This window comes from Lepidochelys olivacea (genome assembly GCF_965140295.1).
Source record: "Lepidochelys olivacea isolate rLepOli2 genome assembly, chromosome: 1".
Taxonomy (NCBI): domain Eukaryota; kingdom Metazoa; phylum Chordata; order Testudines; family Cheloniidae; genus Lepidochelys; species Lepidochelys olivacea.
This window is the reverse complement of record NC_140411.1, coordinates 103041221-103060005: the sequence shown is the minus strand read 5'-3', so window position 1 is coordinate 103060005 and position 18785 is coordinate 103041221. Positions and strand designations below refer to the sequence as shown.

Genomic DNA, 18785 nt, shown 5'->3' with positions numbered 1-18785 from the left:
AGGAAGTTTTTCCTGAGTAAGAACGGATCAAGGACTACAGGCAGGACTCGATTAATGATTAGAGATGGAAAAGACCTGTCATGATTGCCATTTAAAAGTCATCATATCTTATTCAAGTATGTGTCAGTGTGGATCCCACTCTAGGTGTGCATCCACACTGACTACAACATCTCAAAAAACTAGTTATTTTAAGGTACATAACCATGCACAATTACCACATCTGAGACATACAGTTATTTTCAATTTAAGTACAGGGGAAACTGTGATACCTCTCATACACCTGTGTGGTAAAAGTGGAGAAATGCTGATTTTTAAATGGCCAAACACTGTAATCTAGTCTGCACTCTGTCAGTGATCCCTACAGAACATTTCCTAGTACATTCATAGATCCAAGGCCATTGTGATCATCTAGTTTGACCTCTTATATCACACAGGCCATATAACTTCCCCCAAAATAATTCCTAGAGCACATCTTTTAGAAAAACATCTAATCCTGATTTTAAAAATTGTCAGTGACAGAGAATCCATCATGATCCTTGCTAAATTGTTTCAATGGTTAATTAGTCTAAAAATGTAGCTCTGAATATGTCTAGCTTCAACTTCCAGCCATTGGATCGTCTTATAACTTCCTCTGCTAATTTGAAGAGCCCATTATTAACTATTTGTTCACCACGTAAGTACTTATGGACTGTAATGAAGTCACCCCTTCATCTTTTCTTTGTTGAGCTCCTTAAGTCAATCACTGTAAGACACTTTTTCTAATCCTTTAATCATTATTGTGGCTCTTCTCTGAACCCTCTCCAATTTATCAACGTTCTTCTTGAATAGTGAGCACCAGAACTGGGTACAATATTCCAGCAGTGGTCTCACCAGTGCCAAATACAAAAGTAAAATAGCCTCTCTACTACTGCATAAGATTCTCCTGTTTATGCATCCAAGCTTCTCATTAGCTCTTGTGGCCATAGCATCACATTGGGAGATCAAGTTGAGCTGATTATCCACCTTGACTCCCAAATCTTTTTTAGAGTCACTGATTACCAAGATGGAGTCCCCCATCCTGTAAGTATAGCCTGTGTTCTTTGTTCCCAGATGTATACATTTACATTTATCCATATTAAAACATATTGTTTGTGCCCAATTTACCAAATGATTTAGATTGCCCTGAATCAACGATTTTTCCTCTTCATTATTTATCACTCCCCCAATTTTTGTGTCATCTTGACACACTATCAATGATGATTTAGTTTTCTTCCAGGTAATTGATTAATATGTTAAGTAGTGTAGGGCCAAGAACCAATCCTTCTTCTTTGAGGAGTGTCTCTGTGGGTGCTTTAGGTGTCTTGGCACCCTGCGCTTATAATTGGAGATTTTTAATAGCAATCGTCTTGCGCCGCTCCGAGCTGTTACCTTGCATGTGCAGCCAGCCGACCCCCAGTTCCTTCTCTACCGCCCTTGGCTTGAGTCGGAGCGACAGCAGCTCCTCTTCAACTCTGTAGATAGTTCATATTCCTTCTTTTTTCTTTTATCCTCTAAATCCTAGTTAACTTTGGTTAGTGTTAGTCTTTAATTGCTTCAATATCTTTTTTTAAAAAAAATTGTGTAGTTTTCCCCTCTTCCGCCATGCGGCGGGCCCCATCAACGATGACTGAATAAAAATGGGCTACCCTGTTTTTTTTCCAGAGCTGGCCCTTCCTCAGGCATGCCCGGTTCCCCTGGATTTAAATGCTGCCTGACCTGCAGGCTATCGATACTTGTTTCAAATGGCCATGCTCAGTGCATCCACTGTCTCAGAGAGATCCATATTCCTCAAAAGTGTCCTCATTGTAAAAACTGCCTGCCAGGACACAGAAATCCAGGGATCTCCAATTTAAATGACTAATGATGGTGAAATTCCTCAGGCCAGAATCCAGGATGCCTCCTGGCCAATGGTTACCAGCAGCAGCCACAGACAAGGGCTCCACTACCAAGACCGCTTCTAAGGACCTTGTCCCTAAAAAGGCGACCAAACACTGGTCTTATTCATTGCCACAGCGAGATTGCCTAAAAGGAAATGGTCTCCTGGTGAAAAATCTGCCCCAGTACCAATGGCACCAAGAGCCTCAGACTGAGAGGCACCGGAAATGTCTGGTACCAAAACTTCTCGAGGAGCCAAGAACCTGGTACAGGCAGGCTCTCAGTCAAGTGCGCGTTCTAAAGCCAAGCTCCCGTGCACTGACCGTGCTGAAGAATATCCCGGCACTGATCAATATAATGGAGCCACCTGCTGTACATACACAACTCAGCAAGATCTCTTGTCCGTACACCTCCAGGGGTGAATATGGGGTGGAGGGGGAGCAAATATACCTAATTGTGCAATTCTGTATTATAGGGAGAGGATGCTGTTCTTGACCCAAGCCCGTTATCATTTTATGTCTTAAAATACAAGGACTGATAGCCCTTGTACTATTATTTGCTTCAATAATACCCTGTAGCAGTGAGTTCCACAAGCTAATTGTTTGTTATGTTAACTAATATTTCTATTATCCATTTTCACTTTGTGTTTCACTGTGGAGTGCAGTACCTTCTATTCTAGGGCCCAACTGGCCTTCTGTAAAACATTAATTATTTCTCTACAAACAGTTTTAATCATTTTAATGTCTCCTTGGATGTTTTTGATGTAGATCTTCATTTATCTCTTGTAAATACTGCACGTGGGTCTTGGAGGGACTCTTGTAACATTGTTTGCATGACTTGTGGTGATCTATAGATTAGAAACAAGGTTCCTTCAACAGGCATTTCATATTGTGTGTGTGTGTGGGGGGAGATTTCTTACTACTTGGGAATATAGACCGCAAGCAACAACATGAGTAGCAATAGCCACAATACATCAGGTGAGGTATTTCCAGTAGGGATAAGGAGGTTTTAGTACCGTTATACAAGGCACTGGTGAGACCTCACCTAGAATATTGTGCGCAGTTCTGGTCTCCCATGTTTAAGAAGGATGAATTCAAACTGGAACAGGTACAGAGAAGCGCTACTAGGATGATCCGAGGAATGGAAAACCTGTCTTATGAAAGGAGACTCAAGGAGCTTGGCTTGTTTAGCCTAACCAAAAGAAGGCTGAGGGGAGATATGATTGCTCCCTATAAATATATCAGAGGGATAAATACCGGAGAGGAATTATTTAAGCTCAATACCAATGTGGATACAAGAACAAATGGATATAAACTGGCCATCAGGAAGTTTAGACTTGAAATTAGACGAAGGTTTCTAATCATCAGAGGAGTGAAGTTCTGGAACAGCCTTACAAGGGAAGTAGTGGGGGCAAAATACCTATCTGACTTCAAAATTAAGCTCAGTAAGTTTATGGAGGAGATGATATGATGGGATAACGTGATTTTGGCAATTCATTGATCTTTGACTATTAGTGGTAAATAGGCCCAGTGGCCTGGGATGGGATGTTAGATGGGGTGGGATCTGAGTTACTACAGAAAATTCTTTCCTGCGTGTCTGGCTGGTGAGACTTAAACACAAAAAAGAAGCTTACAAGAAGTGGAAGGTTGGACAAATGACCAGGGAAGAGTATAAAAATACTGCTCGGGCACGCAGGAGTGAAATCAGGAAGGCCAAATCACACCTGGAGTTCCAACTAGCAAGAGAAGTTAAGAGTAACAAGAAGGGTTTTTTCAAGTATGTTAGCAACAAGAAGAAAGTCAAGGAAAGTGTGGGCCCCTTACTGAATGAGGAAGGCAACCTAGTGACAGAGGATGTGGAAAAAGCTAATGTACTCAATGCTTTTTTTGCCTCTGTCTTCACGAACAAGGTCAGCTCCCAGACTACTGCACTGGGCAGCACAGCATGGGGAGGAGGTGACCAGCCCTCTGTGGAGAACGAAGTGGTTCGCGACTATTTAGAAAAGCTGGACGATCACATGTCCATGGAGCCAGATGCGTTGCATCTGAGAGTGCTAAAGGAGTTGGCGGATGTGATTGCAGAGCCATTGGCCATTATCTTTGAAAACTCATGGCGATCGGGGGAAGTCCCGGACGACTTCAAAAAGGCTAATGTAGTGCCCATCTTTAAAAAAGGGATGGAGGAGGATCCTGGGAACTACAGGCCAGTCAGCCTGACCTCAGTCCCTGAAAAAATCATGGAGCAGGTCCTCAAGGAATCAATTCTGAAGCACTTAGAGGAGAGGAAAGTGATCAGGAACAGTCAGCATGGATTCACCAAGGGCAAGTCATGCCTGACTAATCTAATTGCCTTCTATGACGAGATAACTGGCTCTGTAGATGAGGGGAAAGCGGTGGACGTGTTGTTTCTTGACTTTAGCAAAGCTTTTGACACGGTCTCCCACAGTATTCTTGCCAGCAAGTTAAAGAAGTATGGGCTGGATGAATGGACTATAAGGTGGATAGAAAGCTTGCTAGATTGTCGGGCTCAACGGGTAGTGATCAATGGCTCCATGTCTAGTTGGCAGCCGGTATCAAGTGGAGTGCCCCAAGGGTCGGTCCTGGGGCCGGTTTTGTTCAATATCTTCATAAATGATCTGGAAGATGGGGTGGATTGCACCCTCAGCAAGTTTGCAGACAACACTAAACTGGGAGGAGAGATAGATACGCTGGACGTAAGGCATAGGATACAGAGGGACCTAGACAAATTGGAGGATTGGGCCAAAAGAAATCTGATGAGGTTCAACAAGGACAAGTGCAGAGTCCTGCACTTAGGACGGAAGAATCCCATGCACCGCTACAGACTAAGGACCGAATGGCTCGGCAGCAGTTCGGCAGAAAAGGACCTAGGGGTTACAGTGGACGAGAAGCTGGATATGAGTCAACAATGTGCCCTTGTTGCCAAGAAGGCCAATGGCATTTTGGGATGTATATGTAGGGGCATTGCCAGCAGATCGAGGGACGTGATCGTTCCCCTCTATTCGACATTGGTGAGGCCTCATCTGGAGTACTGTGTCCAGTTTTGGGCCCCACCCTACAAGAAGGATGTGGAAAAATTGGAGAGAGTCCAGCGGAGGGCAACAAAAATGATTAGGGGACTGCAGCACATGACTTATGAGGAGAGGCTGAGGGAACTGGGATTGTTTAGTCTGCGGAAGAGAAGAATGAGGGGGGATTTGATAGCTGCTTTCAACTACCTGAAAGGTGGATCCATAGAGGATGGCTCTAGACTGTTCTCAGTGGTAGCGGATGACAGAACGAGGAGTAATGGTCTCAAGTTGCAGTGGGGGAGGTTTAGGTTGCATATTAGGAAAAACTTTTTCACTAGGAGGGTGGTGAAACACTGGAATGCGTTACCTAGGGAGGTTGTGGAATCTCCTTAAAAATATCTAAGGTCAGGCTTGACAAAGCCCTGGCTGGGATGATTTAGTTGGGCTTGGTCCTGCTTTGAGCAGGTGGTTGGACTAGATGAGCTCCTGAGGTCCCTTCCAACCCTGATATTCTATGATTCTATGATCTCAGCACTGTCAGTTCTGACCCTCTTCTCTCAGACTGCACTGCCATCCACTGCAATGAGCTTCCCAGTACCACAACTTTTCACAAGAAAAGAAAAGAAAAGAAAAGAAACCTGGCAGTTTCTTCTATGCCAGGGACCCCCCTATTCGGTACAGACAGTACCCCAGCAAGGCCCAGACCAAGCCAGATCATCACCCCAGGGGCTTCAGCGCCACCTCTCTTCAGTGATGATGATGAGGAGGACGACACAGGGATGTACACCCCTCACCACTCCTCTCCTAAAGCAGGGCCCTCACATCATCAGCCACTGATAGATGCGTGAGCCTGGCAGACCCAATCCTGGCTGTCACCTCCTATGGCCCTCCCTCCCACCCACCTGGCCATACTGGGACCCATGGGCCATCTATAGGGCCCAGAACATTAGACCTCCTAACCCACCCTGCCCTCCCTCACCAACGGATCCAGCACCTTCAGAGGTCCAGGATGAGGGGACTGAAGAGCAGGAGGATGCACCTGAAGGAGACACCTTGGCACCTACGCATATCTCATCTTCGTCTCCATATGAAACACTCATGCCACGCCCCCCACTTCGGGGGATGACTTCATGTCCTTTCGTGACATTTTTAAGAGGGTAGTGGACTCCCTCAACATCTCCTTGTCTGAGCTCCCTGAGACCCAGCATCTGTTCACTGACATTCTCCAGGCTTCCCCATTAGCAAAAATAGCACTGCCTATTAATGCTGCCATAATGAACCTTGCAAAAACCATCTGGCAGATGCCAGCCACAGCCCCTCCTTCCTGCAAAAGGTTGGACAAAAAATATTATGTGTTGGCAAAAAAGACTGAATTTCTCTTTACCCACCCCACTCCTAATTCACTGGTCTTGGAGGCAGTAAATCAGAGGGGCAAACAGGAACAGTCAAGAACCACCCCTTACGTCAAAGACTGGAAGAGGCTAGACCTCTTTGGGTGCAAAGCCTATTCTTCCACCACCTTGCAATTCCTCATCGCAAATTACTCTGCATTGCTTGCAAAATACGCACACAACCTGTTTTCTACATTGTCATCTTTTATTGAACATCTCCCAGAGGACAGGAGAGAAACGTATAAGTCCAACATTTCTGAAGGCTCTCTCATCACAAGGATGGTCCTCCAAACCTTTCTCGATTCCGTGGACACAGCAGCCTGCTTCATTCTGACCTCTGTGTCATGTGTCAGGCATCCTGGCTCCACCAATCGGGATTCCTGAGGGAGGTACAGGCTATGGTTGAGGACCTACCCTTTGAGGGTCAGAAACTGTTTGCCGAATCCACTGATGTGTCCTTGCATACTTTGAAGGACTCCCAGGCCACCTTAAAGACTCCTGGCATCTATGTCCCTGGAAACAGAAAAAGCAGGGCAGGTTTTACAACCAAAAATTCTGGGCCGCACCATACTCTCAGCCCCAAAGACACTATATCCAACTCTGCAAACAGAGGCAGATGGGACAAAGGCAGAATCAAGACCAGCCTTCCACATCCCAGCCTTCTACCTCCAGGCAATCGTTCTGAAGTTCTGGTTGAGGGCCCGAGACCTCTACGCTCTCTACTTCCAGATCTCAACCCCACTTTAACGCCATTCGGGGACCACCTGTCACCATATTACCTAGTCTGGAACAACATCACCACAGACAGATGGGTCCTGGAAATTATCCAGCAGGGTTACTTCATCCCATTTATTTCTGTCCCACCTACCAATACCCCTTCCCCGTCCCTCTTCAGGACCCCTCTCACGAGCCCCTATTACAATAGGAAATAAACCACCTCCTGCAACTAGGAGCCATGGAACCAGTACCAGCTCAACACAGGGGAAGAGGATTTTATTCTCATTATTTCCTCATTCAGAAAAAGAATGGTGGATTGAGACTCATTCTGGATTTACACAAACTCAACAAGTTTGTGAGAATGCAGCGATTCAGAATGGTGATCCTATCGATGATAATTCTGGGATTAGAGAAAGGAGATTGGCTCCTGTCTCTCGACCTACAAGACGCTTACTTTCATATCATCATTCACGCAGCCACACAGAAGATTCCTGCGCTTCACTCTAAGACGTCAACATTATCAAAACAAAGTGCTACGCTTCGGACTGTCAACCGCCCCCAGGGTCTTCTCCAAGGTAGCTCACTAGGGGTGATGATTTTTCCATACCTGGACAACTACCTGGTAAGAGCATCAACACAGCGGGCAGCACTAGATGCCACACAAACCACGATAACGCTCTTTATGAACCTCACGCTTCAAATAAATGTTTAGAAGTTCACCTTGGTCCCTGTCCAACAACTGGAATTTATAGGGGCCCATCTCGACTGCCTCACAGCAACACCAAGGTTACCCTAACAGTGCTTCCTCAGCTTAACCACTCTGATTACTATGGTCAAGGACAGCCCACAAAGGTCAGCCAGGATGTGCCTACAACTTTTGGGGCACATGGCTGCTACGACTTTTGTTGTCAAATATACCAGACTACATATGAGATGCCTACAAGCGTGGCTTGGCACTTGCTATATACCACACAATCACTCCCTCAACAGGCGGCTCACCATGCCCTGCAAGGTAAAGGATTCCCTTGAGTGGTGGACATACTCATAAAATGTCTGCTCGAGTGTCCCATTCCAACAGAAAATTTCTACAATAACGATCACCAGGGATGCCTCCCCCATGGGATGGGAAGCTCACCTGGGCGACAACACGATCCAGGGTCATTGGTCAGCAGCAGAAGTCAACTTGCATATAAACATACTAGAACTAAGAGCAGTCAGAAACGCATGTGAGCATTTTCTTCCTCTAATCCACAGCACGACTATCGAAGTCCTTACGGACAACACAGCACACACGTTCTGCATAAACTGCCAAGGGGGAGCCCGATTATAGGCGCCGACTTCCCCTCTGCCCGGTAGGTGCTCGATGTCCCCCTGTGCCCCTGGCCCTGCCCCTGCCCTGCTTCTTCCTGCCCCTGCACAGCCCTCACCCCACCCCCATTCCACCCCTTCCTCAAAGTCCTCACCCCACCCTGCCTTTTCCCACCCCAGCCCTGCCCCCTTCCTGCCCCCATTCCACCCTCTTCCCCGCCCCCACCCCGCCTCTTCTCCACCTCCTCACCTGAGCACGCCATGTCCCGGCTTCTCCCCCTCCCTCCCGGAAAGTCCTAAGCACCACCAAACTGCTGTTAGGCGGCGGGCGGGCTGGAAGCACTGGGAGGGAGAGGGAGGAGCGGGGACGTGGTGCGCTGGGGTGGGAGAGAGGGAGGCGAGGAGGGGGTGGGGGCAGTGGGAGCTAGGTTGCCTGTGGGTGTGGAGCACCTGCTAATTTTTCCCCGTGGGTGCTCCAGCCCCGGAGCACCCACGGAGTTGGCGCCTATGAGCCCAATCAAACCCTCTGTGCATGGAGGCAGTACACCTCTGGATTTGGTGCATCTCCCACAACATGGACATCTTGGCATCCTACCTGCCGGGACACCAGAACACCACAGCGGAACAACTGAGCAGAGACTTCTCACAAACCCACAAGTAGGAGATGGACTATGCAACCCTCACCGCCATATTCACCCTGTGGAAATTCCCTGCTGTAGACCTATTTGCCACAGCTCACAACGCAAAGTGCCCTCAATACTGCTTCCAAGCAGGGCTGGGACGCCACTCTCTGGGCAATGCCCTCCTTATGAAACGGGAGGCGCCGCTAATGTAGGCGTTCCCTCCTATTCCACTTTTGAGTCGGGTTATAGACAAGATCAGGCAAGACAAGTCCTGGGTCATTCTCATTGTGCCTACATGGCTCAGACAAACATGGTTTCCATACCTGAGACAGATGGTAGTGAAACCACCTCGAACCCTCCCTTTAATATCTCACCTCCTGACACAGGACTCAGGACACATCAGTCACCCCAGTCTAGCTCTTCTCCATCTCAAGGCCTGTTTTCTCTGTGGCTAATGGGTATTGACAAAGACTATTCTGAGGAAGTTAAAGACATACTCTTGAACAGTCACAGACTAAGCACACGAAAAACATATACACAGAAGTGGACATGATTTTGCATCTTGTTTGAGGCTAACCATGTTTCTCCACGGTCGACCCCACTGCCCAGGGTTGGCCTCACCACCCAGAATATATATTGGGTCTTAAAAAATCGGGGCTCTCCAACAGCTCCATCAGAGTACACCTGCCTGCAATCATCTCGTTACATGATAACGTGGATGGAGGCACTATATTCGCTCATCCAACAACTAAGTGTTTTCTAAAAGGCATGATGAATACCTACCCAATGCTAAAAGACCCTACGCCCAAGTGGGACCTTAACCTCGTCCTCTGTAGCCTCATGGGGAAACCATTTGAACCCATAGCGACTTGTTCATTGCTACATCTATCGATGAAGGTGGCCTTCCTCTTTGCCATCATGTCGGCAAGAAGGGTGGGAGTGCTAAGTGCCTTAATGGCACACCCACCTTATACCACATTCTGCAAAGACAAAGTGATCCTATGGCTGCAGCCCAAATTCATACCCAAGGTAGCCTCGCCCTTTCATCTAAATCAACCCATATACTCACCTATGTTTTTCCCCAACCACATGCCAACAACAGGGAGGCTGCTCTTTATACACTCAACGTCTGCAGAGCACTAGCCTTTTACCTAGAACAAAAAAAAACATTTAGAAAATCGTCTTGTCTCTTTCTCTCTATAACAGAGCGATCAAAGGGTCAGATCATCTCTAAACAGAGATGGATATCGGGCTGTATCCATTTGTGTTAGCAGCAGAACAACCTCTGCTCCACCAGGAGTTCGCACACACTCCACCAGAGCGTTATCAACATGGCCCACCTGATGGCCCACCTGATGATCACTTTAGATAAGCTATTACCAGCAGGACAGTGGGGTGGGAGGAGGTATTGTTTCATATTCTCTGTGTATATATAAAGCCTGCTGCAGTTTCCACGATATGCATCTGAAGAAGTGAGCTGTAGCTCACGAAAGCTTATGCTCTAATAAATTGGTTAGTCTCTAAGGTGCCACAAGTACTCCTTTTCTTTTTGCGAATACAGACTAACACGGCTGTTACTCTGAAACCAACATCAATAGTGTTTCTCACTACCCTACCCATCACGGACATTTGCAAAGCAGCTACCTGGGCCTCTGCTCACACTTTTACTAAACACTACGCTCTCGAGCAACAATCAACTGCAGATGCACAGTTTGGACTCTTGGTGCTAGCCACAATTAATAAACCAACTCCGCTGAGGGGCGCTGCTCTATACTCACCTAAAGGGGAGCAGCCACAGGGACACTCCTCGAAGAAGAAGAGAAAGTTACTCACCCTGTGGAGTAACTGAGGTTCTTCGAGATGGTTGTCACTCTAGGTGCTCCACTACCCCCCCCATCCCCTCTACTTTGAGGGGATGATCCTCTGGGGTAGAGGAGGAACTGGGGGTTGGTTGGCTGTGCACAAGAGGTAACTTCTCAGAGTGACATGAGACGGCTGCTGCATGTGCGCAGCCAACTGGGGCACTGCTACTACAAATTTCAGATTACAAGTGCAGGGCACCAAGACACCTAAAGTGGAGCTCCCATTTATGGTTACATTTTGAGACCTATCAGTTAGCCAGATTTTAATCCAATTAATACGTGCAGTGTTAATTTTATATAGTTTTAGTTTGTTAAGCAAAGTGGTACCAAGTGGTATCATCTGGTACCAAGTCAATCAATTTACAGAAGTCTAAGTATATACATCAGTTTATTATCTTTATCAACCAAACTCGTAATCTCATCAAAAAAAGATATCAAGTTAGTTTGATAGGATGTATTTTCCATAAACCCATGTTGATTGCATTAATTACCCTACCCTCCTTTATTTCATTGTTAATCAAGTCCCATATCTGCCACACCATTATTTTGCCCAGGATCAATGTCAGGCTGACAGGCACAACATTAGCTTTCTTCCAGTCTTCTGGATCTTTTCCAGTGCCCTAAGATATATGTAAATTAACATTAATGGTGCAGTGAACTCCTTAGCCAGATGTTTTAAAACTCTTGGGTGCAAGTTATCTGGACCTGCTTATTTAAAAATGTGTAACTGTGATAGCATTTGTTTAACATCCTCCAGAGATACTAGTGGAATGAAAAGAGTGTTATCGCCATAGGACGAGACTGCATCATCTGTTTTTTCCCAGATATAGAACAGAAACATTTATTGAACACCCCTTCCTTTTTTGCATTATTAGTGATAATTCTATCATTTCCATTTAGTAATGGACACCATTGTCAGGATTCTTTTTGGCCCTAATATATTTTCAAAACTTCTTATTGTCCTTAACTCTGCCAGTCTTAGAGTTCTTTTTCTGTCATTTGGTTTCCCTTATCAATTTTCTACAATTCCTAGCTTCTGATTTATATTCATTACTATCAACTTTCCCTTTCTTCCATTAATTTTATATATATATATATATTTTACAGCTGCCTTCACTTTGCCTCTAAACCAGGTTGGTTGTTTAACTAGCATGGATTACTTCCTCATTTGTAGGGACTGTAGCTTTTTGGGCATCTAGTAAGATGTTCTTACATGATTCCTAATTATCATTCACTTTTTTCTCATTAAATTCTTCCTCCCATCTGATATGGCTCATAATTGTTTTCAGCTTTTTGAAATTGGCCTATTAAAGAGCTCTGTGTTTGTGTGTGTATACACATAAATATATTACTGGTCTGGACTTTACTCTGCTTGTACATTATAAATGTGATCAAGTCATGATCACTCGTACCTAAGGTACAATTAATTTTCAGTTCTGTGACCAGTTACTTTTTATGTGTTAGGACAAGTTTTAATATAGAATTCCCCCATGTTGGCTGCAACACTTTTTACATAAGAACAGCCATACTGGGTCAGACCAGTGATCCATCTATCCCAGTATCCTGTCTTCCGACCATGGCCAATGCCCGATGCTTCAGAGGGAATGAACAGAACAGGGCAAATAACGAGTGATCCCTTCATTGTTGTCCATTCCCAGCTTCTGGTGCTTAGAAGCTTAGGTTTGCATCTCTGATCATCTTGGTTAATAGTCATTGATTCTTTTTTTAACCCAATTATACTTTCACCTTCACAAAATCCACTGTGACTGAGTTCCACAGGTTGACTGTGTGTTGTGTGAAGTAGCACTCCCTTATGTTTGTTTTAAACCTCCTGCCTATTAATTTAACTTGGTGACCCCTAGTTCTTGTGTTACAAGAAGGAGTGAATAACACTTCCTTACTTTCTCCACACCAGTCATGTTTTATAGATCTCAGTCATATCCCCCGTAGTCATCTCTTTTCTAAGATGAAAAGTCCCAGTCTTTTTAATTTCTTCTCATATGGAAGCTATTCCGCGCTCCTAATATTTTTTGTTGTTGTTATTGCTTTTTTCATGCCTCTTTCCTATATCTTTTTTGAGTTGGGACAACCAGAACTGCTTGCAGTATTGAAGGTGTGGGTGTACCATGGATTTGTGTAGTGGCATTATGATATTCTCTGTTTTATGATCTATCCCTTTCCTGTTGGTTCCTAACATTGTTAGCTTTTTTGACTGCTGCTGCACACTGAATATATGTTTTCACAGAACTATCCACGATGACTCCAAGATCTTTTTCTTGAGTGGCAACAGCTAATTTAGACCCCATCATTATGATTTCCTATGTAGATTACTTTGTATTTGACAACGCTGAAATTCATCTGCCACAATAGTGAGATCCCTTTGTAACAATTTGTGATCAGCTTTGGATTTAACTACCTTGAATAATTTTGTATCATCTGCAATCTTTGCCACTTCACTGTTTATCCCTTTTTCCAGCTCATTTATGTATATCTTGAAGGTCACTGGTCCCAGTACAGATCCTTGGGAGACTGCTCTATTTACCTCTCTCCATTCTGAAAACTGACCTTTATTTCTACCCTTCGTTTCCTCCTGTCTTTTTAAGAAGTTACTGATCCATGAGAGGTCCTTCCCTCTTATACCACAAGTGCTTACGTAGCTTAAGAGCTTTTGGTGAGGCTTTCTGAAAGTCCAAGTACACTATATCCACCAGATAACATTTGTCCCCATATTTGTAGACACCCCTGAAAGAATTCTAATAGATCGGTGAAGCATAATTTCCCTTGACTCTTCCCCAACAAATTGTGTGCATTTATTTGTCTGGTAATTCTGTTTCTTAACTATCCTTTCGACCAGTTTGCCTGGTAGTGAAGTTAGGCTTACTGGCCTGTAATTGCCAGGATCGCCTTGGGAACCTTTTTTTAAAAATTGGCAACACATTAGCTGTCCTCCGTCATCTGGTACAGAGACTGATTTAAATAACAGGTCACATACCAAAGTTAGTAGGTCTGCAGTTTCATATTTGAGTTCCTTCAGAACTCTTGGCTGAATACCATCTGGTCCTGGTGACTTATTACTGTTTAATTTATCAGTTTGTTCCAAAACCTCCTCTCTATGACACCTCAATCCTGGACAGTTGCTCAGATTTCTCACCTAAAAAGAGTGGTTCAGGTGTGGGAATTTCCCTGACATCCTCTGCATTGAGGACTAATGCAAAGAATTCATTTAGCTTCTCTGCAATGGGCTTCCTTTTGAGTTAGGAAATTGTCATCTAAACTGTTCTATTATTGGCAGCGTGACACCTTCAGTATATGTCACTCAGATTGAAGTCCCCCATGATCACACAGTTTTCTTCCTACACATTAAAAGATAGTTGTGTAAAGACATGGGTTATCCTGGTTCCTAGTGTGGTTTGGTGGTCTGTAGCAGACACCAACTAATACCCCATCTTGTATTTTTTCTGTTAGGACATTGATCCATAAGCATTCGTGATCATTTTCTTCTGTGTTATCAGTGACTCGGGAACAACTAATGTCATTTTTGTCATAGAATGCAACTCTCCTTCTCTTTTTGCTCTTCAGTTTTTCATAGATCCATTGATTTTAACATTCCAATTGTTTGAATCATCCCACCAGGATTCAGTAACACCAACTAGATCAAATTTATGTTAATAAATGAGCAGTTCCAATTCCTTTTGTTTGTTTCCCAGGCTGCTAACTAGTATATAGGCAATGCAAGAATTTCTTCTCTTCATTTTCTCTGGTTCCTTGATTAATTTTGTTTTCAACATCTTGATTTTGTGCTACTTGAGCACTCATCTTTTTTTTACTTTCCACTTTTGCTATTAGTTTAATCCTGTCCTGATTACTCTAGCTGGCCTGTCCCCAAAGAGATTGGTCCCTCTTCTACTGAGGTATACTTAGTGTTCTTCATTTTCAATTTTTATTTGTAAAAAAAAAAATTCAGGAATTTCTCAGTGTTTGGAAAATAAACATTAAAACTGGGATGAAATTAGGTTTAAAAAATTAAAATGAAAAATTGAGGGGAAAAAGAAAAAGAAAAACATTTCATAATATACACATTTTACTATAGTATAATTGAACCTTTGAACATAAAAAAGTTATTTTTTGTCTGTCTTAGAGTTAGTAGTTGTTCCAGTAATCCTGGTTGGCATATGCTCACATAATTTTCTTCTAAGTATCCTCACTCATGTTGAGCCTCTTGCTATACTGGAGGTAGTCCGACTTCGAAAATAAATTCTCTGCATCAATAGATCCAGCAGGTAGACTCAAAGCTTGCCGTGTCACTTTGCTGAAGTTGTGAAATGTGTCTCGATAACTGGTCCAAAAAGCCAGCACATCTAGTTTCACATTGTCATGGTTAGGCATGTTCATGTAAGTAGTAAATTCCCTTTTCAGGTTTGAAATGTAATCTTTAGTGGCAAATGGTTGAAACATTCTGGCTTAATGGTCATAGTCTGCTACAAAATTCACTTCGAGGAAGGGGTGCAACTCCTGGATGACATTCCAAAAAGAATCTTCAGCACCAAACACTTTGGGGTTCAGATTGCAGGCCATGCTCTTCTCCCATTTCTAGCTGAGTGCTGAAGGTTTTGAATGCTTTTTTGGTTTTCTCCTGATCTGGAATTGGAAGGATTTCTGAAACAGCTGGGTTTTCTCGCCATTTGTTTCTCCTGCAGTTTTAGTGCTCAATTCGCCTGAAATTTTGGTTGTCAGGAGCAGGTAAATGTGTATTGGCAAACGTGTTGGCAGTAGTTGGAGCAAACACACAGTGATTCCAAATTTCAACAATGAACATTACCTAGGTGTGCAGAATCTGGCCGTCATTTTTGTTACTTGCCAGTCTCTTCAGAGTTTCTTCTTTAGAACCAACAAACTCAGGATGATCTAGGAGATGCATTAGAACAGTCCTCACATTATTTACATGACAGGCAGTGAAGTACAAGCTCATGCACTGAGGTTGCACAACAGTGGTAGCTAATTGGCAGTTGGCTCTGCACTCGTCTCACACTATATAAAACAAAGCCTTCAACTTGTTCATATACTTGAAAATGGCCCCGAATCCAGTGATGCAAGATTTTACATCTTTCATTTCTTCCATAGCAGTAGCTGCTGGTAGTGCAATCTTAATCAAACGAGCAGGATAGGTAATACATAGGAGCTCTAGTTTCTGATTTTTATCTCCCGTGCAAACTTAGCCATCTAGGAAGCAAAATCTGTGTTAGTTGTGGCCATGTTTTCCCAAGTTAGTTGGTACATCTCAAACATGTCAGTTATTGCTGCATCAACAAAATGTGTGTCAGCAGAGGGTATGAATGTCACATCAGCACAAAACAATGCAGGTTTATTTGCTTTGAAATAAAAAACGAAAAGAAAAGGCCAAGAATTGGACAGTCCAAAGCATCAAGAGACTTGTAAAAAATCAAACTAGATACCACATTTCCATCAGTTTAGATACTAAAGCATTGTCATTTTCTTTCAAATACTTAACGAGTGAGGTTATCTGCATTAGGGAGGGTTTTTGCTGCTGGACAGTATTGTCGTACAAAGTCACCAATAGGCCCTTCTGCAATTAACAGCAGTTGTCCTGCGAAACAAAGAGCGCACACAAATTCATTGACACAATCATGCTCTGACCTCTCTTTCATTAAAGCCGTGGTGAAAGCTCCTGATATTGACTATCCTGAAGCTCACTTTCTTCTTTAAGCTGCTTGTGTCACTTGCTTTCAACGTGCTCCTTTATTCTGTTGGCATGAGTACTGACCTCAGTGCTGCAGTACATGCAACACAATGCATCCTCTTCACTCTGATCTTTATTTTTCTTGAACATTGCAAAGCACTGGTTTTCTTGTTGGTAGTCAGGCATACATTTGTGTTCTTGTCTCATGTTTACCTTTTTACTTTATCTTTATCTGTTGAGGATTGATTGTTTAAATTCAGTGCCACACTAAATGGATGCAAAGAAATAGGTGGGTAGCATCTCCCTGTGAGCCAATCGTAGTGTGATATTAATGTTTTTTGATTTTTCCAGTCTCCACCGTGTGTGTATTCTGTGTTTTACACTGCGGAACTGCTTTAGTCTCAGAGCTGCAGGACACAACAATCCTGGACTGCATTAGTGTTTAACAAAAATAAGTATCCCAAAAAATATTGAGTGGATTGATAAACGGGTGTGAATTAGTAAAAACCTGAACTCCTTTAATAAAAAAACCTGGTAATTTAACAGTGAAAATAGGTAAAAACAGAAAACATGGAACATTAGGTATACTATACAGTCTCCTCACCCCCAAGAAGGTGGATCAATGTTCCATGAAAGCAAAACCCTTCACCCTGCGCCACTTACTGAGCCAGTGATTGACTTCCAGAATCTTCTGCTTTCTGTCTTCCTTTGCTTGCGGGACAGGAAGAATCTCACAGAAGATGGCTTGGATATTTTTCTTCAGAATGCTTCCAAATTCCCTGAAGTAATCTGTTGTCTGCAAGATATCCCACAACACAGTGTGATTAGCTGGCTGTGTGTGTGCATTTTTGTAACAGTGAAAATCTATTCATGGTCTTTGCAACATTTTCAGATGTTAATTTCATTAACTGGAAAAGAAAACTTTTCATTCTTAGCAAAGAACAGGGAGAGAGAGAGATCGAGAGATCCCTCTTCAAGACTTCTTGCATATACCGCTGGAAGTTTTTTGAGTTGTTTGAGTTAGAAGGATTAGGAACATGGGTGGAATATATTTTTATTTCTCATTAAGATAATTCAAAAATGGCTGAGAGGATTTTTCTTAAACTTTCTTTTTTTAAAAAAGAAAAGTTTAAAAAGGAAAATTTCAATCCAAAAGGGACATTGAAAGTGAAAAATGTTATCATGAAAATAGTTTTGCTGCCTTCATAAATGTGAATCCACAAATACAAACATTGTTACAAGAGTACTGATAAAAACAACAAGGAGTCTGGTAGCACCTTAAAGACTAACAGATTTATTTAGGCATAAGCTTTTGTGGGTAAAACACCACTTCTTCAGATGCATGGAGTGAAAATTACAGATGCAGACATAAATACACTGACACTTGAAGAGAAGGGAGTTATCTCACAAGTGGAGAACCAGTGTTGACGTGGCCAATTCCATCAGGGTGGATGTAGTCCACTCCCAATAATAGATGAGGAGCTGTCAATTCCAGGAGAGGCAAAGCTGCTTTTGTAATGAGCCAGCCACTCCCAGTCTCTATTCGAGCCCAGATTAATGGTGTTAAATTTGCAAATGAATTTTAGTTCTGCTGTGGACTGTGCAGGAATAGTAGAAACATCCCTCCTCTTTTGATCATAGGTGTTTGAAATCGCTGAGATAGTTGATCAGATGTCACCCTGGGGCATGCTGCGGATTCCAAGGCCTCTTATTATGATTCGAGCATTCCGGATATATTTTCGCTTTGAGCTTCCAAGAACCAGGATAACAAATATTTTAAAGTAAGTGAATAATTTATCTGTAAACATAAATTAAAATTAAAATGTTCTTTAGCATGATTGTATAAGCAGCTGGGTGGAGGATTAAAGAACCGAATATAAAATCTGATTGTAAGATTTAGACCTGGACAAAAAAAATTGTCAGAATTGTGCATTTTTGAAAAATATCAACTGCCAGTATAAGAGAGACAGAAAACAGATAACATTTTTTGTGAGAATTTTTGATCTGCTCCATTGACCTTTACATATTGGAAGGAGCATCTAGAGATAAGTGTGGGTGCTCCTATTACATATATCTTTTTTAAAACAATAAGACACACATACACACTAAACTGTAATAAATATCACGCATAGCACGTGATGGTAATAGCCAGCTGATACATTGTAGAGCAGGGATCGGCAACCTTTGGCACGCGGCCCATCAGGGAAATCCGCTGGCGGGCCGGTTTATTTACCTGCAGCGTCTGCAGGTTCAGCCAATCGCGGC

General features: G+C 43.3%; 1 protein-coding gene across 4 annotated transcripts in view; it reads left to right on the top strand.

Annotated features, from left to right (window-relative positions):
• NALCN (sodium leak channel, non-selective) overlaps positions 1 to 18785 on the top strand; it is a 342791-nt gene that overhangs the window by 37845 nt on the left and 286161 nt on the right. For all 4 annotated transcript variants that reach the window (XM_084629335.1, XM_084629334.1, XM_084629337.1 and 1 more), the window contains one exon: positions 18162 to 18301. In XM_084629335.1, the coding sequence (XP_084485461.1) occupies positions 18162 to 18301 (140 nt within the window). The remainder of the gene's footprint in view (positions 1 to 18161; positions 18302 to 18785) is intronic.